Below are 23,746 nucleotides of genomic sequence, written 5' to 3'. Positions count from 1 at the left end.
CATGAATATAACCAATAAAATATCACAGTACTAGAGAAGCAGTTTGTATGAGGAAGTAACATGAAAGCTTAACAACTAACTCCAGGGTGGGCCTCACTTTGAGCCAGGACCCCCAAAGCGGCTTGCTGTTGATAACGTTTTGTTGGCTTAGATGCGACGGAGCGAAGCGACCGGATCGTCTAAGGCTGGTTCTGTGGTGCTGTCGTACAACTGGGTCGCAGTGGCGACTTCATTCTTGCTGCTCTCCTGGTGAAGTCATTATGCCTTCACGCAGAAGAGCATACAGCCTTGTCCAACTAGTCAGCGTGACAGGCTGTACTTGGACCCCCAAACCGGCTTGCTGTTGATAACGTCTTGCATGTTGATACGCCTCCTGCGGACTTGTCCCCCAGTAGGGTCTGCAGATTGCATACAGATTACGTTCGGGTCTTATTCAAAGTGTCCCAAACTTCGTCTTGGAAGACGCCCACCTTCTTAAGCGCAAGCTATTAACAGCCCGACGACCGTTTGTTATCTCTTCCAGAATGGCATCCGATGGTGCCCTGGGTGTGGATGTGCATGGCCGGACAAGGTAAGAACGGGGTTGGACTGCGTCTGACTGAAGAACTGGCACCAATGGTGCACGTTTCTCACATTTACACCAAGTCGCGTTCCATGCCTGTTCTCTTCCCAATTGTGTTAACCTTCTGCAGAATCGTCAAAAGCTGGCAAAATTGACGGGGTTGGGCTTCGCCAGGGACATGGCCGAAGTCATCATGGAAACGCTTGGGATTGACCCCATCGGGCAGTCGGCCGATGCCGGAGCAGGACTTCCTTGTGTTTGAGTTTGGTTAGCTATGGGACGCGACTTATAAGCAGAACTTCCTTGTGTTTGAGTTTGGTTTGCTATGGGACGCGACTTGCAAGCAGGACTTCCTTGTGTTTGAGTTTGGTTAGCTATGGGACGCGACTTAGCAGAACTTCCTTGTGTTTGAGTTTGGTTAGCTATGGGAAGCGACTTGCAAGCAGGACTTCGTTGTGTTTGAGTTTGGTTAGCTATGGGACGCGACTTGCAAGCAGAACTTCCTTGTGTTTGAGTTTGTTTTGCTATGGGACGCGCCTTGTATGCAGGACTTCCTTGTGTTTGAGTTTGGTTTGCTATGGGACGCGACTTGCAAGCAGAACTTCCTTGTGTTTGAGTTTGTTTTGCTATGGGACGCGCCTTATATGCAGAACTTCCTTGTGTTTGAGTTTGTTTTGCTATGGGACGCGCCTTGCAAGCAGGACTTCCTTGTGTTTGAGTTTGGTTTGCTATGGGACGCGACTTGCAAGCAGAACTTCCTTGTGTTTGAGTTTGTTTTGCTATGGGACGCGCCTTGCAAGCAGAACTTCCTTGTGTTTGAGTTTGGTTTGCTATGGGACGCGACTTGCAAGCAGAACCTCCTTGTGTTTGTTTGAGTTTCCATGTAAGCAACTATGGACAACTAAACCATCCATCCTTGGCCTGTTTTGCAGTCCTGTCAGTTTCCAAGTTCTGCACCTGCAGCCTCATTTTACAGCAGAACACCCAATTCTAATCCTCCAACTGTGTTCCCAATCCTATGGCAGCGACCTCATCCTAAACTTGCGAAAGCCTGCAATCCCCGTCCTGTCGACCAGGGTCCCATCCCCATCCCTGGCCAGGGCTCCCAATCCCCTCCTTGGTCAAGGTTGCAATCCCCATCCCTCAGACAGGGATCCCATCCCCATCCTCACCCCCGACAGCAATCCCCATCCCAAAAGTAGTGTAGCACGCCTAATCCCTAATCCTCGCCCTGGGCCCCACATCCCATCCTGACGTCGTCAACCCTATTCCCCATCCCGCCTGACCAGTACCTGCCCCCAATCCCCCATCTCTGCAACCCTCTGGGTGAGGATTATGAAAGATAGTTATATGCACCGTTTGTGCGAGATTCGCCATGACAATGAATGGGTCCTAGGTAATAAGGATGGAGTCCCTACTCGTAAAACAGTCCCGGTTGCTAAAAAAGACCTGGTGGTGTTGGCGGTGACCCAGAGCGATTGATCACTATGTACCGACAAGATACACTACTCGTATGCTTACCATGAGGTCCAAAGCCGCACCAGTCTGCATCATGATGGCGAGTGAAGACCTTGTTGTGCATGCTGGCGTGCAGCAGCTCCCACCTTGTCAAAAAAAGACCAGCATCTCGAGAGGCCTTTTCAGCGACTAGTGGCTTTTGCAAAATGGACTTCGTCTGTTGAAGGCAGCTGGCAGCAATATACTTCGGAGGGCAGGGCATCCCATTGCGGTGGGAAGTTGTGGAGGTACCACACCCAGTGCTGCTGTGTTACAGTTACAAGTTGCATGTTACAAGTTCCGCGTAAGGGTTGTCTGTAAAAGCCGGTGGGGCCCCATAGACATTATATTGGTATTGATGCGGGTACGCGTGCCTGGCCTCCCAGATTTGGGGGATGGCGCCTCAGTCATACTGGTGCGCATGCTGCGTCCCTTAAAGACGAGGTCACAGTCGTATTTAGCCCATATGCTCGCGTAAGTGGAGCATTCAGCAAAAAAATGCAATGCGTCTTCAACCGCGCCACAGTGACAAAGCCTGCAGGTACGGGCGGTGCACTCACGGCCGTTAGGCCGATTAACCTCTAACTCCCAACAGCATAACCGGAAACGCATGAGCACTTGATGCAGTCGCTGGGGCATAGCATCTTCAGTGTGCGCCAGCCAATCGAGCCGCGTACCTCTAGGCGGGGCCGCTCCCAACCAGTTCCTACGCACTATTGCCCCCGGGATTGAGACCCGTCAAGGTCGAAAATCCTTCCGGTGGAAGGAAGGTGTAGTGCCCCTAGTCGATGGACGGTGGTGACCTGGGATATAGTTAACTTGCGAGCTGACCAGAAATGGAGTTGGGCCGCCGTCGATCCGGCAGATTCCGTTGGATGCCAGTGGTGGGTGCGGAACCTGAGCGGTCCACTGAGAAGTTGACTAGGGTGACTGGATGAGGGTGCCCTGAAATACCGGGGAAGGCAGGGTTTCGCCGGGTAGCGGCCACGGGTTAAGATAAGGCCCCCTGTCCCACACCTTTAGAGTTCATACAGCGACACGCCTTGACACCGGTACTTCCGATGGGGACAACGGGGGTTTCACCTAGGGTATCCGGGCACTCCCACCGTGCATCAAGCCGCGGCCACTTAAGGGTGGCGTAATGCGCTTTGAGATCGTCACCGTGCATGCTAGTGGGGGCTTCCGCTCCAAGCTAGTAAGAAAAGCTAGTATCTTGCATGTCCAGCACTCAGTAACACCCCCCGAAACTAGCCCTGTGTGGTGTGCTGTGGGATGTACAGTCACATGGCATATGTGGAAGAAGCATAAGTTTATCGAGGGCACGGACTTACGATGCAGTAAGGGTTATGGTCTAAATTGTGGTGCACAGGCATTTTCCTTGACATTGGTTTTGCCAGTATTTCGTCTACAGGTCCAATTTGATACAGTCTGATAATTTAAATGTATTGGGGAATTGGATGATTGGACCGCAAATCGGTTCACAGCGTTATGATGACAGGTGCTTACATGCGTACTGCTGCAGCATTAGTCCACATTACCCAGCACATGAAAAGCTAGTTTTTCGATCTCATACCAGTGAGGTGTCGACGCCTGGAATGTTCTCGAGCGCGTCCACCAGCGGAATAGCACCACATGGAAACTCGTTGACAGGTTGTAAAAATCAAGGCTCCATTCTGTAGTAGCTGGTACACAGTACGGCACGCATAACAACTACAGATAATTGCGCGAAGCGCTCGACCAGCATCTAGAGGAGCCTTTTCAGAGGCCAGCTACTACACCACCTTGTATGTCGCCTGCAAGTTGCGGGTGTGGTTCAACCAAGCTGAGCCTTGCGTAAGGTGAGCTGTGCGTGCTGTTGCACGATCAACCCGGAGTGGCGACAGTAGCGTGCGTTGCACTGCTTGCTTACCGTCATGTCATGTCCTAACGGGGATTGACGGGTGGTGGGGAAAATCGGCACAACATGCGGCGGCATATTTAACTTGCGTATTAGAGAAGCGTATTTTGTGCAGGCGTTACACCTCACTGTGTGCTGGAGGAATTTTCGATTAGAGGTGGGAACATGGAGCTGTAACACGTTAGGTGGTGTGTGCAGCTGATGTGCCTCAGGTTAACGGCCCATCAGCACAACCGTCTTCAACCAACAAAGATAGATCGTACACCTACACAACATTTGCAATGTCCGAGTTGTCCATCACATACGGTTCGACGACAACAAAGTCAAGCAGCACAAGACAGAAGTATTGACGATGGCCATTTTAGAGATCTGTAAGGGCGAGTTGCTCTACAGGCAGGAGCCTGTCGCGCTGCAGCCACCGTCACTACCTCTAATCATGGGTTAAACCCTTGAAAGGTAGAAACGTACCTCAAGTATCACATCAATCATACATTTGGTCTGAGGCAGTATTTTTTGCCCTCACACGGAGGTAGGTGGCCAGGCAGGAAGGCAGGAAGGCAAGCACCAACCCCATTCGTGGGGGGAGCTGGACCCCAAGAACAACGCGATTACAGTGAGGCCCAGGACGCGTGCGTACGCATCGCCGTCCGAGAGTTGGAGCGTTCTGGCGAGGTGAACGGCAATGTCTGATCGCGGAAGAACGCCGGGGCCCAAAGGCGGCGTGTATGTGTGGGATCGCTTAATGGATATCTTGTGTGGATGAACGGCAGCAAAACCGAATCCCCCCTCCCCGAATGCTACATGGATGAATGACAGCTGATTCTGAAGGTTTTTGCTATAACCCCAGCAACGCTTAGCCCTTTATGCGGGCAAGTCATAACTTGGAAAGCACTTGCCATTGGACGAGCGAGAAACGCAACAGGCCATGCACTGCTTCAAGAACTCCAGATGGCATAAATTGAGCGTATGGAGTTGCAGTCAAATTACATAGACGCTAACAAATAAACATAAATATGGAAGAAGTCTTATTGCGTATAACGATTCGTAATGTGCTACGGCAGGATGACAAATCAAGGGAGATGCAAAGCTAGGTTTTCAGCTTTAGCATTCGCCAGAATACTATAAAGTGACTACCCTTATAGAGGAAAATTATTAGCGATGAGCGCAGCTGCCCTTTTGAAATTCCATCCAACGTCAAGTAAAAGTCTTCTTCAGACTGTGTGTGCAAGCCATATGCAAAAGAACGTAATGAAGAGCTTGATTTAACACTTGCAATAAGGATTAAATACAATTTCTAACAAGCGACGATGGCTGACTCAGAGGCCTATCGCGCAACTTCGGGGTCACCAGGAAAAGAGCTGAACTGGTGGGAAAAGACGTTGAATAATGTTCAGGCAAGTTAATATCAATATACTGGCATGGCTTGATGCGCCGCGACCGGTTTTTGCCCATCGTTGACAGGGCCTTCGCACAATAGTGCGCGCATCACCCTCCACGCTGATATGGCCACTTATAATTGCCTCTATCTTATGTGGTACTGGTTCGTGGGCTGTAACGAGAGTAGCACAAGCTGGAGCAGAACATACGAAGGTCGGCCGCGCATATCTGAGTTTAAGCATCATTTCAACTGCTTTCCTCTCGCTCGACCCGACAATATACAATCAATCGCTGCATTTCAGCATTTCAGTCCTAGAACCTATGCATTAGTGTGGAAGGAGTTGTTGGGGGGGAGATGCGGCCTAGTTTTGCATTCCGCCGGCATCGGCGACCGAGTTGCACCTAGAGGGTAGGACACACTGTCGGGCAGAGCAATTCTTTTGGCTGCCCCGGTCGCACAATTCCCGTGCTTCCCTAATTCGACACCCTGAACACGCTAATTCTGACTGTCCGAATGTCCCTGCCAGGCCAATTCGACACCTTGTCAGCCTAATTCTGACTGTCGGAATGTACCGCCAGGCTAATTCGTATCCCTGTCAGGCTAATTCGTATCCCTGTCAGGCTAATTCTGACTGTCGGCACCCGGACAGGCCAATTCGACACCCGGACAAGCCAATCCAGGCCCAGCACAGCCAAATTCCGAGGCTCCACAGCGCAATTCGAATACCTCCGGCGGGTCCGCCAGAACAATTCCAGACCTCGGCAGACCAATTCTTTTGTCAGGAATAAAATCCAGGCTAATTCTGCGACAGAGCTCTTCCCTAATTCCAGCCCGAATCCTACCCTCCTTTGCACCATAACCAAGAATCCGCGTATTGCGCAGTATGCTGTAATGTCACAAGTATGGTTGGGCCTGGGCGCGAAACCGTCTTTCTCCTCTCCCCTTTCCCTATCGCGACCTGCTCCCCAGGCTCGTGCCCAGTCCCTGGCCCATGAGGCAGTGGCGGAATGCAAGCAGCACCTGGATTTAGCTGTTTCACTGGCGCAGGTATTGGCATCACTTGTTGAGCACGGCCCACAGTATAACGAGGCTAGCAGCCTATTCAACATCACGGCGCCGGCGCTGGCTAACATGGTGCGTGAGCAGGCGGCGAGCCGAAGGCAGCTAGGGTTAGCTGATGTCACGATACAGTCTCGCTTCCCGTTATGCCGTGACTTCCCGGTTTCATATTTGCATAATTGCTTTGCACGCGCCCTTCCTCTTGCATGCACACACCCACACATTGACTGTGACTGACCCTCGGTACTGTCCCTCAGGCGCCGCCGGCGTTTGTCGTAGCTCTGGACCTCGCGCCGTCGGCTGTCATCCGGCAGGTTTATCAGCCAGCAGTGGGCATGGGGGAACCCTCTTTCCTGGGACACGATTTGCTCGGGGGTAAGTGCTGGCAGCAGTGGCAGGGTCTACGTCCTGTGTGTGCCTCAAATCCAGCCAGGTCACAGTCGCCATCTTCCCTTACATGCATGACGGTACTGCTTTTCTCTCGTACGGCATGACTTCCAGTAATGATGGCCTCCAAGGAGCCATTGAAGCGCTAAATCTTCATCATTTCCGTACATGGTACGCTGATTGCTTGTGGACCGTCAAGCCCGCCAGCAGTCTGCCGAAAATGAGGCGTATCCTAATCTCTCCATTTTCGGTCGCCGGCTTTTCTAGGGCCATGTAGACAGGTGTGGGGCACACCTGCTCGTCGTGCACGACCCAGCCTCTGATTTGAACCGTGTTCTGTAAAAAGTTTCTGTTAAACTATGTTGTAGCACATGTTGTAGCACACGACCTGATGATGCACGCCCACTGTATTTCACGCCAGCTTGTGCGACACAACACCACCATCATTACGCAACCAACACGCTGATGGTGTGTCACCTACCGCGCTGTGTGCAACTGCAACCTGCTGCACTGCCAAACCACATAGGCGCACCTCCACTTCTGCCTCCACTTCCGCCTCCCTGCCCACTCCCGGACAAGAATGCAACCCACCAGAATGCGTCCACCCCCAATAGCCCACCTGGCACGTGTCCACACACACACAATGCCCTACCCGCGCTGCCCCCTGCGTCCTGTGTTTGGCAGTGGACCCTGGTTGTGAGCCCCGGGGGTGAGCACGGCTGGATGCCATCGTGGTACGGCGGAGTGGTGACAGCGGTTGTCGTACTATCCGTGGCAGCTTCCATCCTACTTTTCCATTTGCTGGTATCCAGGTGGGTCAGGGCGGTGGAGGGCGCGGGTGTGTATCGGATTTCGGGAGACCGGTCACCATCAACGTATTGGTACGCTGCCCAAGACGCAGCGAGACGGGACGGGCACATCACGCTTTACTTTGGTGTACGGATTGCCGCACGTAATACGCGCACATCATGTACACGGTCCGAAACACCCAGCAGCTGCAGGCGAGTCATCACGCTCCTTCGCGTTCAGGCCGATCATCTCATGCGTCCGTCTTCCACGGGCCGGCTTTGAGGCCCTCGCTGTGCTACCCCATATTGCGTATGTACGTATGTATGTTGTTACAGGGTGGTATAGCTTCACCAGTGGCCCCCTTTCCCTTGGAGGCAGTTCCCTGCTCTCCCCTGCGAGAGGGGCACCCTAATCCATTCACCCCATCCGACTTCAGGGTGTTTTCGTTGGGTTCAGCAACTCACAATGTATGTATGTATATATGTATATATACATGCCCCTGACACCCGACCCTCTCTCATGCAGGCGCCGACAACACATGTTGCTGCACTCCCTGTTGCCTGAGGATCTCATTTGAGATCTACATGCCGAGAACCACCAGCTCGCGTTGGAACCTAGACGCACGGTAGACGCGGGTGAGTGAGTACCTCTGTATGTACGTACATGCGAGTGTGGGAAAAGGGGGAGGAAAGTTTACCCCGGGACCGTAAACCCCGGGTGTGTGTGTGTGTGTGTGTAATTACGGAGCCCCATCTATGTACGGGTTGGGTATTGCTGCTAGCCGTCAGTACTCTATTTTGTTCTCTTCTTCATCTCCTGGAGCAGTCATTGGAGCGTCCCTTGATCCCTATCTATGTTAGCTGCCAGTTGGCTCGGAAGCGTCCCTTGGCAAGTTAATGTAACCTAAAGCTCTAATCTAAACCAAAGTCAATCCAACTCGCCTCCTAGCGCTTACTTAGTTGACATTAACCATAGCGGTCGTGCACACTACAGATTTCGGGAACGTTCTAGATGTGTTATCCTTTGGCCTGGCCAACACTTAATACTCGGCATCCCTAAGGAGTAGCCTTTACGGCCATTTCGGAGTTTTCTTTTGAGAGAATACTACTGCCGTGTTTTGTTACTGGTACTTTGGCCCGCTAAGTTTCCCCGTTTTCCCCCTTCCTTCGTTTTTCTTCTGCCCGCTACGCTCACCCTCGTGCTTACTACCCATCCACCTATCGTTGCCTCCGGTGGCGGGCCTGCTGGTCCCTGGCCTGCTCCACCGCCTCGTTCGTGTGACTTCACCGCCCGCTCAGAGAGCCCCGCGGAGGTGCTGATGGGGCTGCTGTCCGCGCTCCTGGCCGGCCTCCCCCCCAGCCTCGGGGATGTGGTGCTGCTGAGGACGGTGCTGCGACGGCGGCAGGACGTCTACAGGCCGCTCAACTTGGGCGGCAGAATCCGGGATGCAAATCTGGATGTAAGTAATTGTACGACAGTAGTGCGTGTTTGACCTTGTGGTTGATCCGGGGTGGGATTGGGGTGGATTGGGGGCGGATTGGGAAACACGTGGGCGGTCTGGGATGATGTGCACATGGGGAAGATGTGCCGGGACGCATTACCTGGGCGTGAAGTGGAGGATGTAGGAATAGCGGAATGGTGGCCGAGGAGGGGAGAGGACTATGCCATACAGATTTTACCATGAACTTGGATAAACGATGACTTGCTTTGTGTGTGGGCCTGTATGTGTGTATGTGTGAGAGAGAGATCATGAGGAATTGCTGTTGCACCGCGACTCACCGTTCACTCCGCTGCCGCCTGCCGCCTGCTTAGCCCTCCCTCTTTGACCCCAGCTGGTCGCTCGAGGGCCTCATGCGCTCCGGAACCCGCTCAGAGCCCCCCCTCCCCTCCCCTCCCCTCTCCTCTTTCCCCCTCTCCTCCCCTCTCCCGTGCAGACCGATGTGGCCAGTGCCCTTATGAGGCAGCTGGGGTCATCTCCGGCAGAAGACCGCCTCAGCAGCTGCAGCACCAACAGCAGCGGGGGCGACAGCATCACGGGAGCAGTGGGCGACTTTGCCAGTGGAGGCGGCGGTCGAGGGCATCGGCGAGTGCAGGGCGCAGGCAGGACTGCGGCAGCTCTCCATCTGGCCCCCACATCGGCCTCCCGGCAGCGGCAACAGCCGCAGCAGCTTATGGCAACGGCGGGGGACTACTCTTGTCACACCCTCAACAGTGCTCTGGCATACATTCTGTCGACTGGTGCGGATGGAGAGGATCCTTTAGTGGAGGTGGACCTGGGGCAGCTGGAGTTGCCGGGGGCTGCCTCCAACTGTCCTTGCCCGTCTGCATCCCCACAGCAGCCACCACCACCACCGCCGCCTCTGGATATGGAGCTTTTCAGCAGGAGCGACAGCCTGCACTTACAGGATGATAGCGCGGCCGGTGCCAGGCGCAAGTCGAGCTTGTTGTTCTTCTTTAAGACCAACCGTACGTCGGCGGAAGTGGTGGACGCATCGGGGATGGGGAGTCACCATCGTCGCCGCCGCTCCCACCGCCGCTTTAACTTTTGGGGGGATGAGGGGGGCCTATCGGCGGCTGCGAAAGCTGCTGCTGCTGCTGCTGCTACTGCCGCCGCAGCCGTCGCCTCTACGAATAGCCACCGCACAAAACGAGATAGCGACAGCGCCCACACGGCGCTCGGTGACAGTGATGCTGCGCCGTCTCCCTTCACAGCACCCCTCGCTGGGGTGGCCGCGAGTGTCATGTCCCGGCCCTCCCTGGACGACAGCCGACTGCAATACTCGGCCTCTGAGGACATCTTCCGGCAGCAACAGCAACAGCAGCAACAGCTTCGATTGCAGCAGCCGGTTCCACAAGAGACGAGTTTGGGGAAACAGGAGCAACCCTTTGAGCTGGATCAGGAACTTGCATTGTTGCAGCAGCAGCAGCAGCAGCAGCAACAGCAACAGCAGCAGCAACAGCAACAGCAGCAACGCAGCGAACTTCCAGCCCCCTCAGTCCCCCCTTCGTCAAACCCCCGGGCCCCTTCCGGACCCAGTTGGGTCACCGCACGGGATGGACGGAGGCAGCAGAGCTTTGCCGCCTCACTGCTGCGGACGGCTTCCGCGACACTGCGGGTCCGAATGGGGAGCAGTGGGGGACCGGAGGGCTCCACGGGTTTATCCACCTGTTTCCATGAAGAGGGCCTCGAGGGCCTGGCTTGCACTTCTGCTGCTGATAATAAGACCGACACCACCAACAACAGGGGGCTGAGGGTCACGAGTGGCGGGGCGATGAAGGTGGTGCAGGTGGCACAGCAGGCAGCAGCGCGCTCTGGAGGAGGGGGAGGCAGCGGCGTGAACCGACGCCGCAGCGGCACCGGGGATGAATCCGTCGGAGGTGCCGGTACGATGGGTTCCCTTACCGCAACTGCGGTGCAGTTGCTGCCGCCGCTGACGCTGCTGCCCCCGCGACCGTTGCTAGAGGCGGTTGAGCGTCTTTTGTGCCGTTGTGACAGTTGGCAGTTTGACACGTTGGGCCTTCAAGAGATCAGCGGGGGCCATGCGCTGTCGGCTCTGGGGTTCTTTCTGATGCAGCGCGAGGGGCTGGTGGAGAGATTTCGCATGGAGCCGCTCCGGCTGGCCCGACTGCTGCGGACTTTGGAGAGTGGCTACCCAGCCAGCAACCCCTACCACAACTCGGCTCATGCCGCGGATGTGCTGCACACTCTGCATGTGCTGCTGCACGGGGCTCAGCTCACAGAGCATTACCTGGACAAGCTGGGCCTGATGGCGGCGTACTTTGCAGCGGTGAGGGACGACGGGGAGGGGGTGTTTGGAATGTGATGAGGGACGACTGGTGGGGTAAAGACGAACCACGAACGAGTGAAGCTGCTGCCAAGTGAAGCTGCTGCCAAGAGAAGCAGAACTGACCAGTAGGCGGTTTTGAAGGAACCGACCTCGGGATGATGACGACCGCGTAAACCTAACTACCTAGCCGCCAAAACTAAAATAAGAGCGGAAGAAAAAAGCAGTAGAGCAAAGCCATAAAGAAGTAAAGGTAGGTGTAGAGACGGCGAAAAAGAACTGATGACGTGGGCTGAAATAAAGTTTGCCGCCGGCCTGGCGGCGGCATTGACGAGGTTGGACCAAGGCTGATGAACTGGTAATAAAAAGCTGATGACATGCAAGTGCTCCTCCCAACCCCCCAAACACGCGCCCGACCCGACCGACCCAACCACCGTAGCCCGTATAGCCCCCGTATATCCGGCACCGACGCAACGCGATTCACCGACAAAGCTGGAACCTCCTCGGACTCACCTGGCCAGGCAGCAGAAGCAGCGGGCAAAGGCACATGGGAGGCAGAGAGGTGGAAAGGTTGTGAGCAGCGGACGATAAAGACAAGAAGGCATGTGAATGCCGCTGAAATGGAGTATTGAGCTGGCAGACTGGGGAAGCTGGGAATAAGAAGCCCTAAAGAACCTATGTGAAAGAGGAAGAAAACGCAGGGACTAAGAAGGAAACAAAATGCAAAGGCGGCGCAGGACGACACAGAAGGTGTCGTACGCGATGACGGAATTGACAACGGGATGACGCATTGGACAACGTGTACGCCGGCAGGAACGCAAGGAAGGTAGAAATAAGGAACGCAAGATAAAGGCCAAAGGAAGGAAGGCAGCTGGTAGGAAGAGAAGCGCATATGTGACTTGTGGGGGTTTGGGATGCGGTGAGGAAGGCAGGGTTTGGCGGATCTGGATGTAACGGCCAGCAGTTAGGTATAGCACTGATGAAGTGAAATCATCACCCACACATTCGCAAGAAGCCGTTTTTACTGCTTCCTTGAGCTCATAGTCGTTGCCACTTCCCGTCCTCCCCTCCCACGCTGATTTTTGTTTCTGGTGGATGCATCAGATCGTTCACGACTACGGCCACCCGGGCCTCACCAACGACTTCCTGGTGGCAACCTCTCACCCCCTGGCGCTGAGGTACAACGACCGGTCCCCCCTGGAGAGCCACCACGCGGCCGCGGCCTTCACCCTGCTGGCCGACAGACCCGACCTCGACGTCACTACGGGTCTTAGCGCCGCGGAGAGGGCTGCATTCCGGAAGCAGGCGAGGGGGGGGGCAGGGGGCCCTGTTGCTTGGGGCCTTGCGTGTGTGGTGGTTATGTCCCGAGCTGCTACGGGTGGTGTACCTGTCTGGCTACCTGCCTGGCTAGCTCGCGGTGAACTAGCGTGACAGTGCGCTTATGCTGATGCGAGGCACCGTGTCCCCTCCCGTCCCCGCTTCTCCACATGGCTTGCGCCTTTTCCTCCTGCGCACAATGTCGCCTGCGCCCCCCTATTTTGTCCGTCCCCTGCCTCCTCCTGCGTCTCCTGCTGCTTCGGTTGCCTCAGGTCGTTGAGCTCGTCCTGGCCACCGACATGAAGCAGCACTTTGCCATCCTCAACCAGTTCAACACGGTGCACAGACTGGCTGGCAAGATGACCAGCGGCTCTGGCGGAAATAACGCAGTGTCCAATGGCAGCCCAGACGCCCAGCACCAACACCAACACCACCAACAGCAGCAGCAGCAGGGGGCCGATGTGGAGTGGGGGTCCCCTGTGACTGCGGAGGGTCCCTCGGGGGGCATGGTGGAGGTTGTGGCCCCGGTGCCGCTGAACGAGGGGGAGAGGCTCCTCACATTGCAGGTGTGAGGGTTGGGACGTTGGGACAGGCAGGACGAGCGAGAAAACGACTGACACGATGGTGTGGTGTCGTACAAGGCATCATATGGAAGAGCGCCATCTCGTACCATGCATGGGCCGTCACTCGAAAAATATATCCACACTCACGAATTGCGTTTCTTTGCCGTACTTTTGCCGTACACGCCGTACACAGGTGATGCTCAAGGCTTCCGACATTGGCCACCTGGGGGCGAGTTTGGACCGCCACAAGCGGTGGCTTACCGGTCTTGAGGAGGAGTTCTTCCGCCAGGGCGACCAGGAGCGCCAGAGGGGCCTCCCAGTCAGTCCGCTGTTTGACCGGGCCAAGCAGGGAGTCAGCAAGAGCCAGGTGGGGCCGGAGGAGGGGGAAGGGGCGCGCGGGACCTAGGTCTCGGGGGAAAGCGCCGGGCGGGGAAGGGCGGGGAAGGGGCCGCCCCGTAGTGGGTCAACGTGGGTGGGTGGATGTGGTGCGAAGTTTGTTCGGGGGACATCACCTGACTGGAAGAGCGAGTCGTTGGTGTTGCCGTGTTCCACCCTTCGAGCCTCGCACATACCTACATACTTGCGTACATACCTGCTGCATCCCTCCCTCCCTCTCAAAGGTGGGGTTCTACGACTTCGTGGCGCTGCCGCTGGTGCGAGCCGTGGCGGAGGCCTTCCCTGGCGCCCTGCCCCTGCTGCGCTGCTTCTCTGAGAATTACGAGTATTGGAAGAAGGCGGAGGCGGCAGCAGCAGCGGGGGTGGTGGCAGGAGCGGCAGCGGGGCCCGCCGCCGCCAGCACGGCCGACACCGCCGCCACGGACACCCCGCCACTACCGTAGCAGTAGCAGTAGCAGTAGCAGTAGCCAGAGTCTACGTGGGGGTCATTCATGTAAAACAGCACCGCCAACGCCGCTCCGCTCCCAGCATGCAGCGATGGCACCGCCGAGGTCCCTCCAGCCGCTAGCGGGGGGGCCTCGTGGAGCGGTCCTTGCCTCCTGTCGTACCCTGCAGCCTCTCCCATCTCCCTCATCCCCTCTCCCATACTCCGCCGTGGCCGTTTGCTGCCACCCTGCCACCCTTGTGCTCTACTCCTTGTACCTCTTGGGTCGTTCAGGGAGGGGTAAACATTGGATCGATACGATGGATGACCGACGGATCTGCAGTAATTTCTTGTTTGGTTGGACGAGCGTTGTTTGACAGGCGGATGCGCGACACAGGTAATATCACACAATCGTGTAAAACTTGTTTTTAGCCTTCCGCTCCTTCCTCATGGTGGGGCCAGAGTGAATGCAGTTTTGAGCCTGAGTATTGTTTATGCCTACGTGCATGTGCACTTGTATATATGTTAATTATTAATCAACATAAAATTAAAAAAATAATAGTATATATGTGCATGTGCTCGCTCGACAGCATGTGCGGTGGCGCTTTTGTAACTGCACACGATAGACATGATTGGCAGGATGGTGTTGGGACTGTTACTGTTACCCGCTTGCGCCATGCAGCAATTGCAATGTGACGAGCACGTAGCGCACTTCGATGGCATTGGATGGGCAGCTAGTGCTTTGTTTGGATTTTATGGTTCGGTAAGCATGGCGGTTTCTGTTTTTACGACTCCATAAACGTTTAGTATCAGCAGGCGAGCTATGGCTACGAGCCCGTTTTATTTGAAACTATTTGAAGACGTTGAAAAGCGATGTTGATTGGGCAGGAAGTTGTCGCTCGGATGGGATTGATGGTTTCCTACAGCGTACATAATAGTACGGCATGCATGTTAACGTTTGTTGTCAATAATGCATGCTGTTAACGACGCTTCCCCGTCTCCAGAGAGCCAATAGGTGGTTACTGCTACATGAATGTTTCTGAGTGATTGCTTCCAAAAAATGCCGCAACGTGATTGTTTTATGGTTGGGTCGTCGCTCGTGCCATCCACCGCCGAATGACAACGGAAAGCGGCTTCAGTGCACGTTGCTCAACTTTGTACGGCTTCACCTACTGTCGTATACATACTGTCGTATCTGGGTACTTGCTTGCTGCCGCCGCAAGGTGAGACCTTTGTTTTGCAAAATTGCCAGGATAGGTTTGTGGCATTTATTTACGGGGGAGGGGGGGGGCGGGCGTGTGGGCGCGGGGGCGGTCCTGCATGTCAACCGGGGATGCACTAATGGTTCTTTTGTCATAGTCTAAAGCTTACTGGCTTGTAAATAGACCATGTCTATAGAGCAGTTGGTCTATAGATTGGCACTATACTTGAAGCATCTATGGCCCATTTACTTGTCACGTCGTTTGTTTTGATATGAAATGTTTATGTGGATGAGGCGACGAATGGGCGCTCTGGTTAATTTTTCGCATAGTTTTTTCGAGAACGTGCCGCGCGGCTGATGTACGTGCTGTACATGGGGAGATTGGATTAAGAGCAGCAACAAAACTTACACGGCTTTGCATCAATCTTTGCTACATGGATTTAAGCGGATTTCGCAACTGCCCGTTTTTTTCGGGTGATGCGCTCGATAGTAGTGGGTAATGAAGTAATATATTTAAGAAAAGGACATACAGTTCCTGATGAAAATGGAGATGCACTCGGTGAAGGGCACGTCCGTCGCAATATTCCGCATCCTACCCCGCCCTGCACGTCCGCGACAATCCCGCAGCGGGGCGCGCGGCGAAAGAGGTGTGCTTCCGTCACAGCAGGTGTGCGCCAGGTGGCTGCCTGTATGTATATAATATATGTTTATTTTTGTCTCGAACGGCCCGTGCGTGGGGAGGTCGTTATCATGCGCGCGCTGACTGCAGCTCGGCTGGCACCGTGGCCAATAGAACGTATGGCTTGGGTGCGGGAGCTGTAGTAGTTGAATCTCGTTTGAAGCTAATTGTGAAGCTGGTTGATGGCTCTTAGAAGCGAATTGGTGGTTTGTGAGCTGGCTTGGTGGGCCATTTCCTTGATGAGTTGATTTGGTCGGCTAGATGCTGGTGGTGGTGAGGGCGTGAAATTCCTCGTTGATCGGCGATGACACGGAGGTGTAGAAAGCCATATCCTCCATGCCGCAACATTGAGCCGTACATGCGTTCTGGGACCTTTCCATAGCATGATGTACATGTAAGGCATGAAATGGAATGAGCAGCGACACCCTTGCTTGGACGATGTATAAGCGTCCGCCGGTAATCTGCCGATGAGTTTTAAACCAATTATTATTTGTCTGTGTTACTTATTGTATCAGGACATAAGCATTTACGCGGCGGTTGCCATTTTTGCCTCCACCGTTTGCTTTTGCAGGTAAACATGTTGTACAGCAGCGGCGGGAAGATATAATATATAATTTATCTTTATATATACACTGCGCCCATACATATATATGCACCCCTAATTTGCACCCCTAATATATCTGTATATATATATACACATTAGGGGTGCATATATAATGTGTGCGAGGCGAGCGTTTGATGTAAACATCGGGTGGGGTGGCAGACCGGTAGCCTGAAGGTCCCGGTCGGGGCCGAAGTAGGGGCCGGAAGCTTCCCGGTACTTCGGTCCCGACCGGGAATACAGCTGCTAGCAAGTAGAAACAGAACTAGCCGCTGCTCCTCTCGTTTCCATGGTGGCTTCAGTTTGCATGGGGCGGGTGGCAACCGGTAGCTAATCCGGCACCTGCTGATCGTTTAAGTATGGCTTCCTCTGCCTAACACCCGCGCGTGGATGGGTTCGCAGCTGTCGAGAGTCAAAGCTGTAGGGGATTCAAAGGTATAGAGAGTCAAAGCTGCAGGATTCAAAGCTGTAGGGGAAGTGGATCCATTATTGGCTGCTGCCCCCGCGAGCTGCACACCCATATATTCGCTGCCAGCCTTCGTATACTAATTCCCTAATAATAAAAACCCAGAAAAACAGCATGACGACGCATGACAGCGCTTACACATAAAAGTAAAAATTCGCAGTTTCAATTGCGGTCCTGTTTTTCCTTCCCAACCTGCAGCTCCCTCCTCGTCTCCATTCTCACCGTGCACTTGTTTCCAGGCCATTCCCCCCTGCATCTCTACAAACGTCCCCTGCCGCGTCATCTTTATACATGCCCGTCTGAAACCCACGTGTCCCTTTGACGGCTCCCCTTCCCTTCCCCCCTTCCCCAGGTGCTTTACTTGCGGTACAATCCTTGCACCTCTCCCCCCCCCCGTTCATCAGGTCGGACAATCCGAAACACCCAATCTCCAATACCCAACATCCAACTTAGGGCGCCTCTTCCCGCCTCGCCCAAAGTTTTGAGCGAGGTGTGACACCACCACCACCACCACCACCACCACAACTAACAACAACAACAACAACACCGCGCTATCCGACGCCCTCTCACCAAATGCTCTTTCGGCTCACGGAAACCCGCAGGGGAAGGAACACCGCGGTGAACAAGCCTGTGAGCACAAAACACAAAACATCGCCGACAATCGCTGAGTGATGACATCTGATGACATCTGAGCTGGGATCTCCTCCTCCGCCTCGTCGTCCTCTTCCCTTTCCCCTGCCCAATCTAACCCTGACCTACTGCTCCATCCCCCCTCGCTCCAACTCCTGGGATATACCCGCTGCGCGACATTGTTACTTTCATTCCTTTCGAAAAGAGCGTACTTCGATTGCGCATTTTTCAACTTCACATCGGGCCCCGGCGGCCATCAGTGTGTTGTGGCCCCAGGCTCAGTTGTTGCCTCCCAAAACCCATTTCCGTGGGATAAGCAAAGACGACCCGCTGCAAACCTTCCCGTAGGGGCTTCTGCAAATCAACCATGCCATGGCCCCGAGGCACATAACCCAGTGTTGGTGCTGCAGTTGCTAATGTGCCGTACGAATTGACGTACTGTTTGCTGCTGCTACTGCGGCGGCGAAGCCTGCATTCAAATTTTCTGCTTCCGTTCCGGGTGCTGCGTCCGTCGTTGTTGTTGTTGTTGTTGTTGTTGTTGTTGTTGATGCTGTTGTTGTTGTTGCTGTCGCTGCTTCTTCTGCAGCATTTCCAATTGCGCTCTTAGCTGTTGCTCGTCCAAATGCTCGTACTCCGTTGCGTGTTCACGCTCGATACGCTCCTGCTGTCGCTGCTGCTGCTGCTGCTGCTGAATGAGCACGTGGCGTGCGGAACGGCCGGCCTGCAAGCGGGGCGGTGGATGTGGTGATTGTGATTATGGGGGCCGCCCGCGGGTATTACACACTCTCTCACACACACACACACACACACACGACGTGAACTGAGACCTCGCCACGGTTCCGACCCTTCCATGTACTTCACACCCTCGCACTATTCTGCGCCACCTTCACCGTTTTGGCGTGGGATGTGATACCTTGGATACTCAACCCTGCCCGCTTCCCCGCAACGGAGAATCGGGTGATAAACCGGGTGAGATTTATATTAGAGCCTCGTGCAGCAGTAGGGAGGGGTAGGGCGGGTACAGGGCAGGGTTCGACACCCCGTACGGGGCCCGTAAGTTTTTGGCCTTTTTTCGGTATCCCCGTCAGGGCCCGTAGGACTTTTCGGTGGCTCCCGTAAGGATTTTGGGGCGCGAAGGGCCCCGTACGGGGCCGCCCCCGGACCGGCCGAAGGCCGGTTACGGTGGCTCCCGTAAGGAATTTAAGGATTTATAAGAGGCCGTACGGGGCCCTGTAGGGGAGAGGACGGACCATATAAAGGATAAGGCCACACACTTGGCAGACATAATTCATATTGCAATATTTAACTACACTTTTCATAATACTTTTATAGCTTCTGGTCTGTAACATCCAGCGATGGCAGACAATGAGTCGTCAGGAGGTGACCAAGGACCTCCTAATCCACTGCCCTCCAAGAAGCGCAAGAAATAACGAAAATAACGATTTACAGGGCAAAAAAATGCAAAGCGTCACTTTCCACAGCGTTTCAGCCAAGGACAGTGCCCCCGTAAAGGTTTTGCGGGGGTTACGGGGGCCCCCGTAAGGTTTTCGGCCGGTACAGGAGCCTGGTACGGGGCCCCCTCCGTAAGGAAAATTTGGGAGGTACGGGGGAGCCCGCAAGTTTCAGGAAGGTCAGTGTCGAACCCTGGTACAGGGTTTCCGGGTTTCCTGTGTCCTAGAAGTTAGAAACCCTTTTCACCCCAAGAGCCGGATCAGGCCGGGGAGGGAGAGGGGAGTCGTGTGGCGTGTTTCAAGCTCAGTACGCAAACTCGCGTGATGGAGCCTTGACGTGTGAGACGTGCGCGCGTGCGACGGCCCCCAGGGGGGAAGGAGAGCGGGAGCTAGCAGACCTGCGGCTCTCTCGGCTATGCTTAGGGCCCGGTCAGATAATTGCAGCCTTCACACACATGCATACACACACCAAATGGAAGTTGGAAAAATTCGCAAGGAAAAGTTGGCGCTATTGGCACCGGTGTGAGTGCATGCGTTGGTAGACCGCGCAGCTGTGGAGCATGCGCTTTCGGTGGAAGGGAGGTTGCTTGGCATCTGAGCTGGTGTGTATGTAGCTGGCCAGAGGATTCGAACAGGTGACGACACCTTGCGTTGATTGATAAGGGAGAACGGTTAGGACTCTGACCGATATAGCGCCCCTCCAATGATGGAGAGTGCTTCGGCGGTCCGCCCGCCCACACGCCCACACGCACGCATGCACACACACAAACACACAAGGTGCGCGCGCGTGTTCCCCCTACACACTGCATACATTGTCATGTACACAATGTGCTCCAGGGCATCTGATGCCCTCCCTAGCTTTCCTTCCCTCCCTAGCTTTCCTTCCCTCCCTAGCTTTCCTTCCCTCCCTAGCTTTCCTTCCCTCCCTAACTTTCCTTCCCTCCCTAGCTTTCCTTCCCTCCCTAGCTTTCCTTCCCTCCCTAACTTTCCTTCCCTCCCTAACTTTCCTTCCCTCCCTAGCTTTCCTTCCCTCCCTAACTTTCCTTCCCTCCCTAACTTTCCTTCCCTCCCTAGCTTTCCTTCCCTCCCTAGCTTTCCTTCCCTCCCTAGCTTTCCTTCCCTCCCTAACTTTCCTTCCCTCCCTGCTTTCCTTCCCTCCCTAACTTTCCTTCCCTCCCTAACTTTCCTTCCCTCCCTAGCTTTCCTTCCCTCCCTAGCTTTCCTTCCCTCCCTAACTTTCCTTCCCTCCCTGACTTTCCTTCCCTCCCTAACTTTCCTTCCCTCCCTGCTTTCCTTCCCTCCCTAACTTTCCTTCCCTCCCTAGCTTTCCTTCCCTCCCTAACTTTCCTTCCCTCCCTAGCTTTCCTTCCCTCCCTGACTTTCCTTCCCTCCCTAGCTTTCCTTCCCTCCCTAGCTTTCCTTCCCTCCCTAACTTTCCTTCCCTCCCTGACTTTCCTTCCCTCCCTAACTTTCCTTCCCTCCCTGAACTTCCTTACCTCCCTAACTTTCCTTCCCTCCCTAACTTTCCTCGCTCCATCCCCTTAAACTCTAAACGGCCGTAGCAGGCGGTGCCGCTGCGCGCGTCGTCGTCACAGGTCGACCTATATCTGCATCATGTCATCTCCCCATATCTCAGGGCAATCCACGAGTTCCTGCTCCTTTCTCTTCCGCTTCCTTTGAATACTCTGATAAACCCCAACTATGTCACTTCCCCCCTTCTCCACGGAGATCTGCGCTCTTCCCTCACTGCAAAGAGTTCCATTGTCCTCTGGTTTTCGGGTAGGATAAAACGGTACGACAATTAAACCGCAGAGTTTTGGAGGGCAGGCGGAGCAGGGCAGGATCACGAGCACACTCAGCCATGATGCCCGTAGGGCTGGGTTAGGTGTGTGTGTGTGTGTGTGGTGGAGTGGGGTGTGGGGTGGATGGCCCCACCTCCTCCTACATACAGGGCTTGATGCCATCTCGCCCCGAGGAGCATTAAGGCATTCACCCGTCACCGTAAAGAGCTGCGGCGCTGAGGCGCTGAAGAGCTGGAACGCTGACGAGCCAAAGCGCTGACGAACTGAAGCGCTGCTGCTTCTCCACACGTCGTGTACCGTATGGTGCGAAAAAGTCGAAAAAAGCCAATCGAGAAGAGTAGGGAACACATTGAACACCACGCCCCCTCCCATCCCGGCCCGTCACCTTCCCTCCCACGTCCCGATCCCTCCATCAGCTCGTAACCTTTACCTGTACGGCAACACCCGCCAGCCGCACAATCCCCAAACCCCCACGCAACCGTCGAGCAGCCGCCGCGGCGGAGGCGGCAGCCTGAACCACCAACGGTCGAGTGTACGACAGCTTAGCGGTTGCGGTAAGGTGCTCCTCCACCGCCCCTGCAGAGGGGAAGGGAGGGAGGGAATGGGGCGATGGTTGCGGCAATGTGTTTGTTTCGTGTTGTGGTTGCCCCGTGCGTGTGTGTGAGAGCACGACCATGATCATGACCATGTCCCTGGCCCCCTGGGTTGAGTGATGTGGTGGCCGAAACGTGGCCTAAACTGGCAACGTCAGGCAACGCTGGACAGAGGGGGGAGGAAAGGCTCTCCCCCGGGAGGGGGCCGGGGGGTTTGCCGGGGTGCGGAGGGGGGTTTGACGAGAGGGGGGCTACGAGACGCGGCAAAAGAGAGAAACCGGTCAACAGAGAGCAGGATCTCGCCGCAACCGAACCGCCAAGGCCCCAGCTTAATGAGTGGCATCACGGCGTGGGTATGCGTGGGTCTCGCTGTGGACCTGGGGCTTTTAGGGTCCTAGAGTTTCTGGGGGTTAGGGTTGTGTTAGGGTTGTGTTAGGGTTGTGTTAGGGTTGTGTTAGGGTTGTGTTAGGGTTGTGTTAGGGTTGTGTTAGGGTTGTGTTAGGGTTGTGTTAGGGTTGTGTTAGGGTTGTGTTAGGGTTGTGTTAGGGTTGTGTTAGGGTTGTGTTAGGGTTGTGTTAGGGTTGTGTTAGGGTGGGGGTGAAAACAGGTGGTGGTGGTGATATGGGAAACCAAATGGGATGACTTCTATCTGGGAGGGGGCCTCTGGAACATGCGTTTTGGGAATCAGCTGGCGACGTCCAAACCATGGCTGATGGGCTGAGGGACAGCCCAACACGTCGAATGATGATGATGATGATGATGATGATGATGATGATGATGATGATGATGATGATGATGATGATGATGATGATGATGATGATGATGATGATGATATGATGATGATATGATGATGATGATGATGACGAAGTGGGGCCAGTGGCGCGAGGAACAAGAACAGGAAAAAAAACAGTACAGCAGCAACAGCATCAACGAAAAACGTTTACGAATGACTCTTTCAACAATGTGAAGGGTCACAACATCTCCCAAAAGACAACACAGACACAGAGACACACGCGTGTGTGAGTGTGTATCCGTGCCTGTGCTTAGGACAAGGACCGATACGCGCCACAGCAGCACTCGACGATCCTGAACACACAGGTGCGGGAAAGTGACCCAACCCCACAGCCGCCACGGCACGGCACGCCACGGCACGGCACGGCACGCCACGGCACGGCACGCCACACGACGCCAAAAGGAACGAAAAGGAAAATGTCCCCGCTGGCTCCGAGGGGGGTTGTCTTCACCACGATTAAAGAAAAAAATCGATTCTTCATTCCCCCTACCTCCCTCCGCACACAATACACGTAAAAAGGAAAACCCCCTAAGGGGGGGAGAGGGGGAGAGGTGTGGCGCCACAGCGCCGAGAAACGACAGCACGTCAGTTATCCAGCCCATCCTTGTCCATATGGGGTTCGAGGCCCATCCTAAACAGGCCATGGCCTGAACAGGCTCCATGCCTCTTGTGGCGATATTTCACCCATCCAACCGAGCCCGGAAATGTACCCTACAACCCAACCCGATGCCCAACACCCCCGGCCAGAAACCCTTCGGTCGCAAAGCTTTGCGTGCGGCGGCACTTCTACCCGTCTACCTAATCACCCAGGCCGTCTCCTAGGCCACCTTAACTCCTCTTCCCCCCCCCCGGGGCCTCCTAGACCGCCAAGCAATGACCGAAAACGAGGGCGCATCGCGGGGTCCCCCTAGCTACACCCCCATAGCTCCTCACACGACCTTACACACAGCCCTACAAAACCCTCCGCTGCCGCTGACCTCGTGTGTCGCGTTCCGCCTTTGCCAGCGCCGGTACGACATGGTTTCGGAGCGCCGAGTCGGCTGCTGCGACGCTGCCACGCACGCCCGCTTCCGCAGCTGTGGCCAACGCCGCCGTGGACCTGACTCCGCGCGTCAGCTCCCCCCCTAGCGCACCTAGCTCCTGCACGCAGTCCGTGAGCTCCAGTCCGGCAAGTCGCATGGAGGCGGTCGTGTCCGGGATCTCTGCCTCGACCGCGGCCATGAGTCGCTCAGCGCGGTGCGCCGCACGAGTCAGCGCCCACACTGCAGGCACGGAAACCAGGAGGAGTGCTGCGGCGGCCACGCAAAGCAGGAAGGTTCCGATGCTGGGGAGCATGGTAATGAAAGCTGTGAGAGAGGGCGGCAGGCCGGCTGCTGCTGCGGCTGCAGCTGCGGCTGCGGCCGCGGTGGGTGCGGCGGTGGTGGTCGCGGCTAGGATGGTGGCGGTCGCGGCATGATAGGGTGTAGCCGCGGGTAG

The 23,746-nt window shown here is 55.2% G+C and overlaps 4 protein-coding genes across 4 annotated transcripts in view; 2 read left to right on the top strand and 2 right to left on the bottom strand.

Moving 5' to 3' along the window:
- The window catches only part of VOLCADRAFT_93204 (uncharacterized protein), a gene marked incomplete at both ends in the record, with an annotated part of 12,600 nt that extends 8,070 nt beyond the window's left edge, over positions 1-4,530 (bottom strand). Inside the window, 4 exons of the mRNA XM_002952461.1 lie at positions 471-542; positions 2,104-2,264; positions 3,969-4,127; positions 4,480-4,530. Coding sequence (XP_002952507.1) covers positions 471-542; positions 2,104-2,264; positions 3,969-4,127; positions 4,480-4,530 — 443 coding nt within the window. The remainder of the gene's footprint in view (positions 1-470; positions 543-2,103; positions 2,265-3,968; positions 4,128-4,479) is intronic.
- A 6,530-nt stretch (positions 4,531-11,060) lies between these two features.
- On the top strand, positions 11,061-13,965 carry pde10 (3'5'-cyclic nucleotide phosphodiesterase; the record flags this gene model as incomplete). Its single annotated transcript, XM_002952533.1, has 5 exons — positions 11,061-11,357; positions 12,459-12,683; positions 12,944-13,009; positions 13,329-13,601; positions 13,855-13,965. Coding segments are annotated over 5 exons (972 nt in total), but the record flags the coding sequence as incomplete, so codon positions are not given.
- Positions 13,966-14,682: 717 nt separating this feature from the next.
- On the top strand, positions 14,683-17,669 carry VOLCADRAFT_93202 (uncharacterized protein; the record flags this gene model as incomplete). Its single annotated transcript, XM_002952532.1, has 4 exons — positions 14,683-14,817; positions 15,883-16,062; positions 17,354-17,491; positions 17,604-17,669. The coding sequence occupies 4 exons, from the start codon at positions 14,683-14,685 to the stop codon at positions 17,667-17,669; spliced, it is 519 nt and encodes a 172-aa protein (XP_002952578.1).
- A 3,268-nt stretch (positions 17,670-20,937) lies between these two features.
- On the bottom strand, positions 20,938-23,605 carry VOLCADRAFT_93201 (uncharacterized protein; the record flags this gene model as incomplete). Its single annotated transcript, XM_002952460.1, has 4 exons — positions 20,938-20,958; positions 21,315-21,460; positions 23,248-23,346; positions 23,404-23,605. 4 exons carry the CDS (start codon positions 23,603-23,605, stop codon positions 20,938-20,940), a joined length of 468 nt encoding a protein of 155 aa, XP_002952506.1.
- Positions 23,606-23,746: the final 141 nt, after the last annotated feature.

Source organism: Volvox carteri (assembly GCF_000143455.1).
Source record: "Volvox carteri f. nagariensis unplaced genomic scaffold VOLCAscaffold_30, whole genome shotgun sequence".
In the NCBI taxonomy this organism is placed as follows: domain Eukaryota; kingdom Viridiplantae; phylum Chlorophyta; class Chlorophyceae; order Chlamydomonadales; family Volvocaceae; genus Volvox; species Volvox carteri.
The sequence above is the reverse complement of the archived record's forward strand: the minus strand, read 5'-3'. Positions and strand labels throughout refer to the sequence as shown.